This window comes from Hipposideros armiger, unplaced genomic scaffold (assembly GCF_001890085.2).
Source record: "Hipposideros armiger isolate ML-2016 unplaced genomic scaffold, ASM189008v1 scaffold_363, whole genome shotgun sequence".
NCBI lineage: Eukaryota > Metazoa > Chordata > Mammalia > Chiroptera > Hipposideridae > Hipposideros > Hipposideros armiger.
The window spans coordinates 1,558,278-1,567,865 of NW_017731713.1; the positions used below are offsets into that span (position 1 = coordinate 1,558,278).

At 38.8% G+C, this 9,588-nt stretch overlaps 1 protein-coding gene across 2 annotated transcripts in view; it reads left to right on the top strand.

The window, feature by feature from the left end:
* ATP5PF (ATP synthase peripheral stalk subunit F6) overlaps window positions 1-4,819 on the top strand; it is a 9,576-nt gene extending 4,757 nt beyond the window's left edge. For both annotated transcript variants that reach the window (XM_019662034.1, XM_019662033.1), the window contains exons 3-4: window positions 3,968-4,092; window positions 4,639-4,819. In XM_019662034.1, the coding sequence (XP_019517579.1) occupies window positions 3,968-4,092; window positions 4,639-4,676 (163 nt within the window). In that variant the 3' untranslated portion in view covers window positions 4,677-4,819. The remainder of the gene's footprint in view (window positions 1-3,967; window positions 4,093-4,638) is intronic.
* Window positions 4,820-9,588: the final 4,769 nt, after the last annotated feature.

Consider the following 9,588-nt stretch of genomic DNA (forward strand, 5'->3'; position numbering starts at 1 on the left):
ACACACACACACACACACACATACATATATATATATATTCACTTATAGTTGACATACAGTATTATACAACATCAGCTTCAGGTGTACAATGCAGAGAGCTTGCTCTCTTGAGTGCGCTCTTAACCAACTGAGCCGCTCAGCCGGCCCCAGATTACTTTTATTACAGTATATTATTGTAATTGTTCTATTTTATTATTGTTAATCTCTTACTGTGCCTAATTTATAAATTAAACTTTATCACAGATATGTATGTAGAGGAAAAAACATAGTGTATACAGGGTTCGGTGCTATGCATGGTTTCAGGCATCCACGGGGGTCTCAGAACATAACCACCACAGATAACGGGGGCTACTGTTATTTGAAAAAAACTAAATCCTTTAGACATTGATTAGCCTTAAGTCATTAAACTAATTGGGGGAAAAACATATGATCAGCATATTCTGACTCGGTTTAGTGCCCTCTCCATGACATCATGATTTAGGGGAAATGTTAAACATAGCGTCCTTCCTTTAATGCCTTTTCCATACTTATATATTTCTGGGAATATCAAAAGACAGAAGACTCTGAAATGGCATAAAGCAAGTGCAGGAAAAACATGATTACAGAACCACACAGCTTTGGAGATGAAGGATGACCTTAGCTATCATCAAGTTCAGCCCCTAAATCTTTGGAAAAGTTGTATACATCAGTTCATAGTTAAATTTGTGTGTTTGTTTTGTTTTTAATTATTTAGTTGTCTACCATGTTGAAAGCACTGGGCTACAAAAAAAGAAGCCACACTACATTTCCATAATATTCTTATATTTGATAGGGGTAGAATGCTTGTAAGCAAGTAAATACACTATAAGTAAAAATGGGTTAGATGCTGAGATATTGGCACTTTGAATGTTTAGGTAGTTCATAGGAAGGAATCCTCCTTTCTAGCTGGAGGCATTTTAGAGGGTGTCTTGGAAGAGTGAATGTTTTATCTTGGATTTGAAGGCAGCGTTTGAGGGCATTCATCCCTGTTGAGAATGTCATGAACAGCTGTGAATGATTGTTCTAGTTGAAAAAAAAAAAATGAAGTATTTACTCACGATTTTACTTACAGCTTGAAAGGGTTCTCAAATCCATAGAAGGAAATCTAGACACACCCAGGGGTCTACCCCAGGTTATAAACAATTGGTGTGAAGGTTGGACAGATAAATGGGTGTCAGAGGAGGATATCATTTAGGAGAAAAGAATGGTGTAAGCTAAGGCATGAAAACTAGAGAGCATATTTGGGAAATTGTGTAGTGCTGTTTCCCAGGACTGTAGAGCGTCTGAAGAGTTAGGGAGCAGTAAGGCTAGAATGCAGTTAGAATGAGGGATTATGGAAGGCCTTGATTATAGACTTGACAAATAAGATATATGGAAGGCATTTATGATAAATTAAAAGTTTTTAAGTAGAATGGTGGGATGGAACAAAATTACAATGTATTTGGAAGATTATTTTAATCAGTGTATTGGGGAAATTGGGATGAGAAAAGAAGGAAAACAAACATGTTAGGAAAATACAATAATCCAAGCATTGGTTGATGAGAATCTTATCTTTATAGCAGTGGGAATATAAAAGTGACAGTCAAGACACAGACTTTTGAGAATGGGCGACGAGCAAGGTTTTGTCATTACCAAAACTAAGGAGGGAGAGAGTGAAGGGATTAAAATGAAGACATAGTTGTGGAACTCACAACAACCTTATTGATGTTATCTCCATTTTATATATGAGGAAACAGGCTAAAAGGTTAGAATTTGCCTACAATCATACTATTCAATAAGCAGGTGTGCAGGATTGATTGAGGAATGTGAGTATCTTCTGTCCGGAGGTACTGATGCTGTTTGCACTTTAACTGTCTTTAAAAGCCTGTCCTATAAGAAGTCAGTCACTAGCTATGTATACCCAGAATCAGAGGAGTCGGCTGCATTCATTTGTGCACACAGCTTGGAGAGGTGTTCTGAGCATGGAGGCTAGGCGGGAACCCAACTCCGCCACTTACTAGTTCTATGACCTTGGGCAGGTTATTTAACCTCCGCACCTCAGATTCCTCTTACATAAAATGGCAATGATGGTAACAGCGCTTGTTTCATAGGATGTTATAGAGGTTAAGTGACTCAGTAAATTACCATGCCTGGTATTTTTTAAGTGAAATAAGCAAGTCTCCCTTGAGTGTCTGCTTTGTCCCAGTCACCATGCTAGAGCCTGGGGATCTATAATAAACAAGGTGGGCTGGGAGACTTACAGTCAGCTGAGGAGGCAGATGATTTCTGACCCCTTTTTATCATAAGAGTACATAGTAAAGTTGTAACAGCCGTCATCTCTTCTTTTAGTAACCAGTGTATTGATGAGACTGGCTGGGTCTTCTCACAGCAGTTGGTAAAGCTTGTGGATCCCAGAGCTCGAAGACAATCATCAAAGTACCTGTTGAAGGCTCTAGGAGGAACTGCACTGTTTATTTCAATAGCTGTTTTTCACATGTGACTATTCAAATTCTAATTACTTACAATTAAGTTTAAATAAAAATTCAGTTTCTCAGTCACCTTAGCCACATTTCTAGTGCTGTCTAGCCAGATAACGGCTGGTGACTACCGTGTTAGACGGCACAGATACAGAGCATTTCTGTGATCACGGAAGCATTCATTGCATGTGGCAATCCAGAATTAAAGGAAGTTGGGTCCGTGACAAGAAATATCATTAATGAGTTCTTAAATCAGAGTTCTCTATACTTTTCTGCGGAAATTCTGTCACATAAGTAAGACCCTTTGCCTTTTCATAGACATGCAAAAATATTATTACCCTTGACAGAATTTTCACGTGTAAATTTTTTGATATTGTGCATTGATAGGCAGGCAGTAACACTATGACAAACACAGAAGAATTTGTGCAAAGAATTAAGTAGAGCTAATGGGCCCCACTTCTGGCCCATGGTGCTAATATTTATTTTCCCAGAGCACAACTCTAATGTTGTCATTTTATTGCTTGGCAAATGAAATAGAAACTCCCAGGCTGAACATTTTGGGCCTCCCATGATCCGGGGCCCGCTGGTTTGGCCACCACACTGCTTAGTATTCCCCCCACACAGCCAGTGCTTTCCCACCTCCACATCTTTGCTTTTCGGGCTTAGAATATCTCAAATTAAAATCTGACGCAAATGCGTGATTTGTCACAAATGCCACTTTTTTAAAGTGAAACTTTTTTCTGATTAACTCAGCAATAGTGCTTTCAACTTGAGTAGCTTTTAGTCAAACTATGTCTTTGAAGTTCATCACATGACTCCTTTACAGCAGAAATGTTTATAAGTGTGTTACTTTTTTCTTCTAAATGGCAATACCTCTGAGGGGTAGGAAATAATTTATTTCTTTGTTAGGCCCCTATTATAGAAACTTAAAGTTACGGTGATCTTTTAAAGCCATTTGGTGGTGGCTGATTTCAGTAAGATAATAGTAATAGCACTAAGTGCTCACATTGTGCCAGTCACTGCGCCAGGTGGTACATGTGCATTATCTTTACAATGCTCTGAGCACCACCATTAGGGAGGACCTTGAGTTTTAGATGTGGAATCTGAAGTTCAGAGTGCACCTGCCTCACTCCGATTTATGCAGTTAGTAGAGCTGACATTCAGACAGAAGTAGTCATGGACTCCAGAGCCCATGGCCTTGGACGTTACTCCTCATTGCAGCTTAGACCCTAAGAGATGCTGACTTGATACGAACCCTTGATGCTAACAATCCTTGACTGTTAGAGGTTTGTTTGAAGTTGTTTCGTTTATGTGAAGCCTTGTCATACTAAAATAGTTTGGAATTGAAATTCAAGTGGAAATACTTGTTTTCTTCTGGAAAACTTTATATTCCCCTGCATGAATTTCTTTAAAAGAAGCTTGATGGGTGAAAGTAATTTTGGTTTCATAAACTAGTACATAAAAAAAGTTTTTACTTGCTCACTTACTCACAGGTCATCTGGAGGACCTGTGGATACTGGCCCAGAATATCAGCAGGATTTGGAGAGAGAGCTGTTTAAGCTTAAGCAGATGTTTGGTAAAGCTGACATGAATGCGTTTCCTGACTTCAAATTTGAAGGTAAGTCCCTTTAATGAAGGATTCATTCTTGTGGGAGATCATTTTAAGTGGAAAATGTTTATACTTTTTTTATACTTAACTTGGATTGTTAAGAGGATTAAAGGACAGTGACATGTGAATTTATAGGTACAGTGACGTGTGCGTGGAAGCTCTGGGATAAACATTGGCCATTGGTGTAGGAGACCACATAATACAGAGGTTAAATGGTGAAATCAAACTCCCTCATCTTGAACCTTGACAGTATCACTTAGGAAGTGTGTGATCTTAATTAACTGGTGCGTTTCCCATCTGACTTGGGGAGAATTAGAATATCTTCCTCATCCGGTTGTTGTATTTAAGTGATATATGTAAAGTCAATAGTCAGGCTCATTGCAGGTGCTGAATAAATCATTAGCAATCGTTATATTTCCATATAGATGTTTAGAAACAGTAGGTATTCACTAGAAAACAAAATTGGAAGACTGATGAGTTAAACATTGAAGCCTTGTCAATGAATGCATTTTATTGCAGTATGGCTAAGCTTGAACCTTCTTTTCTTCTTCTTAGAACCCAAATTTGAAGTCATCGATAAACCTCCATCCTGAAGAAATAATGTGAAATTTATCTGGTAATTTGTCCTAAATAAATTGTACAACTGATCAGAAGCATCAGAATAAACATACATTTCACAGTTGCCAAACGTTCTTTTAATTCTGATTCCAAATAAATTTCATGATGTTGGATGTATGCTTGAGTGTGTTGAGTTGTACTTTAGCATTGCTTTTAAATCTTCCCATTTGGTTATAACGAAGCAGATGGAGAACTTGGATAAATTGAGTACAACTTGCCTGTTGCCTGCCAGATTCTTCTCAACATGCAGAGCATCCTTTTCATTGTGGAGACCTACTGTCTGCGGGGAGCCAGCCTGACCTGAGGAATGTTTTTCCACCAGAATAAGAAGGGTTCATAAATCCTTTTCATCGCTTTTTCAGGAAACTCAAGTGTAATTTTGAATATGTACAGGAATATCCATTTTGTTGTAACTTCCATCTCCTCAAACATTAAATGCTTTTATCCCAGTCACCTAGGTCTTTCCTCCCCCCTTACAGCTTATGGTCACGGTCTGTTACAGTGCTGTATGGAGGAGGGAAGGTGGGGGCCGGAAGGTTCCCCCAAGGAACTTCCCTTTAAAAGATTAACCTGTATGGTGTTTTGCCCCAGTGAAGGAAGATCCAGCAGATGCGCGCTGGATGAGTGGCATAGTAGGCACGTCCAAATTTCAGTAACTAGATAGCTCTCACATATTTAAAAAAAACAAACATCTGTGCCTTTTTACATCTGACAGTCTCTCTGACGTATGTCAATGAATATGGGTCTTAGTAAGCAGTTTTCTTTAAAAATGTGAAGTCAAAAAACAGGCTTTATGAGTTTAGCTCACTTCAAAAGAGGAAAACGTTTTTACTAGGGCGCGCCACACCAGCTGAAGCCAAACCTGCTGAGGAGTACCTTTTTCAGAAGACCCACAAATACTTTCTAATGGTATAAGTAGAAGAGATGGCCCAGTTTTCTTCAAATGAAGCTAAGCAATGACAGTTCCATTGAACTACTTTTATTTAAATCATTGTAGGCCTTGAAATAATTTGATGTTTAGTTATGGCACTATTAAAGGTAACGAGGAAGTCTAGTTGCTCAGGTCCTTTCTCTAATCCCGGAAACAGCTCTGGTCCACCTGCGGGAGGAGAGCAGCCTGGGGGCAGCAGTGCACTGGCTGGTCCGGTCTGAGAAGCGAAAGGACCGAGCCTTCCATCATGGGCTTCCTCTCCTTTTCTTTGTCCCTCCCTCACTCAGTTTGGTCGAATTTAACTTTTATGATCTCACACCTATTTTTCTTATACGTTTTTTCATCTGTCTCACCACTATTTGGACTTCGCTTGAATACCCCAACCTCTTTATTCATTATGTAGACAGAAAGAGCCTGTTTGAGAATGACGGCAGGAACGCTGTGCTAAGCACCCCACCCCCGTGCCCCACATCGTCAGGCTGCCTTTATAGCTAAGTTTCACCCAGGGAAGTGCTTCCCTTTTCCAGCTGAATGCTTTGCGTCATGGGTGTTAACCAACCTCAGCTTCCTCAAGCCCCTTCCTCATTCTGGTGAGGCTGCCCCACGTCTCACGCCTTCATCTGTCAAGTCAGCCTCCCAGTGCACTTATCCTGCACTTAACCCTTGGGGGCCACCTTATATGTTTATTACAAATGACCTCTACCTTTTAGGTTTTTAGCTATTTAAAATGGATTTTTTTTCTCACTTGCCTGATGTTACGGGCTCAATTATGTTCCCCTAAAATTCGTATGTTGAAGTCGAAACCCCCAGAACCTCACTCTGTGATTGTATTTGAAGATAGGCTATTAGGGTGGGCCAGAATCCAACCTGCCTGGTTTCCTTATAAGAAGAGGAAATTCGAGTTGAAAGGTACCAAGAACTGCGAAGAGACATGCGTCTTAATTATCTAGTGCTACCTTTAATAATAACCAAAGACGGCTTCTGTTCTGGGCAACTTTTACTTATTTAAAGCCATTTGGTGTAGGGATTTTTGTTTGTTGGGGGCTATTACTGTTTCTCTGATTGTTGCTGCCTGCAGGCCTATAAATGCTGCCTTTCTCTGGTTAGGTGCTGCGTGTGTGAGTTCTTGGCTCTGGGCTAGGAGACCTCCCAATTGTACAGATGACCTTCAATGGGAGGTCCACTCCAACTCCATCTCTTCCAAACTCCCCTCGGCTCATATATGCAGCACCTAACCATTGAAGCGGGTATTTGTACCCAGATTATTTATGATTTTCTTTAAAAGTGGGATACTTTTCTTCAGCCTTCAGGCAACAGAAAAAGTCTCAACACTGTTCCATGAATATGTGTGTATCTTTATAAAACTTGTCTCATTTTCTGTGCTATGTGTTTTCCTAATATTTAGAAAAAGATTAAAATTTATTTTTCAATTACAGTTGACATACAATATTAGTTTCAGAAGTACAACATAGTGATTAGATGTTTATATACCTTATGAAGTGTTCACCCCAATTAACCTTGTACTCATCTGACACCATACATAGTTATTACAATGTTGCCTATATTCCCTATGCTGTACTTTATATCCCCATGACTTTAACTAGCAATTTGTACTTTTTAATCTCTTTCACTGTTTTCACTCATCCCAACTCCCTTCTATCTGGCGAACATCAATTTGTTCTCTGTGTGAGTTTGTTTCTGTTTCGTGTGTTTGTTTATCTTGTTTTTAAGATTCCACATATAAGTGAGATCATATAGTATTTGTCTTTGTCTGACTTATTTCACTTAGCATAATACCCTCTAGGTCTATCCATATCGCAAATGGTAAGATTTCATTGTTTTCCATGGCTGAGTAATATTCCATTGTATAAATGTACTACACCTTTATTCATTCATCTACAGATGGACACTTAGGTTGCTTCCATATCTTGGCTATTGTAAATAATGCTGCAGTGATCATAGAGCATAGATCTTTTCAAATTAGTGTTTTGGATTCCTTTGGCAAAACACCCAGGAGTGGAATTGCTGGGTCATATAATAGTTCTATTTTTAAATTTTTGAGGAAACCCCATACTGTTTTCCATAGTGGCTGCACCCATTTACAATCCCACCAGCAGTGTACAAGGGTTCCCTTTTTTCTACACCCTTGCCAACAGTTTCTTGATTTACTGATGCTAATCCAACTACAGATCATAGAAAAATCTCAGTTTTTACACCATCTTTAAGAAGCACTTAAAGCACATTCAATGCTGAAAGCATCATAAAATGTAGGTTTAAAACAGTCTGCCGTCAGTCTTAGAGAAGTTAAATAGGTCCTTTGTTGACACAAATATTCACTTGTTTTGAGAGCATTTTCTTAGTAGAAAGTAGACATTTTATACTCTAGTATGTCTTAGTACATTTTTCTCAAACTTGGTCAAATAAAAATATGGCATGTAAAGTAATAAACAGATTAAATAGAAACCATCAACAAATAAGAGTTTATAGTTTACCTTGAATATCCTGATCAGTTGTTACTACTAAAAGTGTCCTAAACACTTACAGAACAAGAAACAAAGAATGGAAAACGAAATTTTAAAACGTGAAAACTAGAAAAATATTTTAAGATCTTTTTAAGAACTGTGGAAATGAACACCTAATAAAAGGAGTTGGATAAGAAAAATAATTTCTGTCCAGTCTTAATTCATGAAGCAATAATTTGTATAACTGCATAATAAATGAAGGATTATAATCAGAATACAATATTAACATTCTAATTAAATCTATGCAGGAATTTAATATTTTTTAAATTGCCCTTTGACAAGTGCTCTTTTGATTTAAAAAAAAATTACTCAGCATTTATTAGATACTGACTGGGAGGCCTTGAATTCCAGGTAAAGAGTAAAGAGTTTAGACTTCAGTAATAGACTATGTAAAGAAAAACAGTGAAAGGTTTTTGGTAAGGGTGAAGGAGAAACAAGGAGTTGACATTGTTCTAGAGTGATCTGGCAGTAACTGACTGATGGGGTGGGGGGAAGGGAGGAATTACAGAGAGAGAAGGAGCTTGCATTATTTATTTATTTATTTATTTATTTATTTAAACTTTATTGGGGAACAGTGTGTTTTTCCAGGACCCATCAGCTCTAAGTGAAGTCATTGTTTTTAGTTGAGGGCGCAGCTGAGCTCCAAGTCAAGTTGTTGTCTTCAACCTAGTTGTGCAGGGTGCAGCTCACTGGCTTATGTGGGAATTGAACTGGCAACCTTGGTGTTAACATTGTGGACTGGTGACACAGATTTGCATCTATATATTTAAATGCCCTGTCCTCAATTTGTTAAGAGCCTGTGCTCTAACTTCCTGAGCTAACTGGCCACCCTGCAAAGGAGCTTTTAGAAAGGAAGAGATTGAAATAGTGACTAAGAGAGAGGATACTTGAGAGAGGAAGGTCCCAGAAAAAAAGGTGAGATAGTAACAAAAGCCTGAGATAGAAAAGTTGTGACAATCATCCAATGTGCCAATGAATGATGGAATCAATGAATAAATCAGAGGTTAAAGATGGGGAGATTTAGAGATAGGACGGGTGGTAGTGACAGAATTTAAATCTGTTCATCATGTTAGCTTCAATATAAAAAAAAAATTAGAGTTGGGCATCTGTGGTGAGGGGAGAGTGGATGAGACTGAAATGGCCCACCATGGCAGTTAGACTGGGTAGGGGAGAAATGGAAGACAGAAAAATGTTCTAGGCTGTGACACTAGGAAGGGGTGGATGGGTCAGAGATTACTGATGAAGGGAAGGTGTGGTACCAGAGAATTTGAGAATTTACTACAAGGAATGTTGGGGGCAGAGACAAAACATCTAGTGCGAAACATCCTGTATCAGGTGGACCTGGGGCACGTGGATCCCCTGATTCCTCACTTAGCGCCATGAACTTGGCAGTCACTAGTCTCTGACCCTCAGCCTGTTTCTTCATCTGTAGAA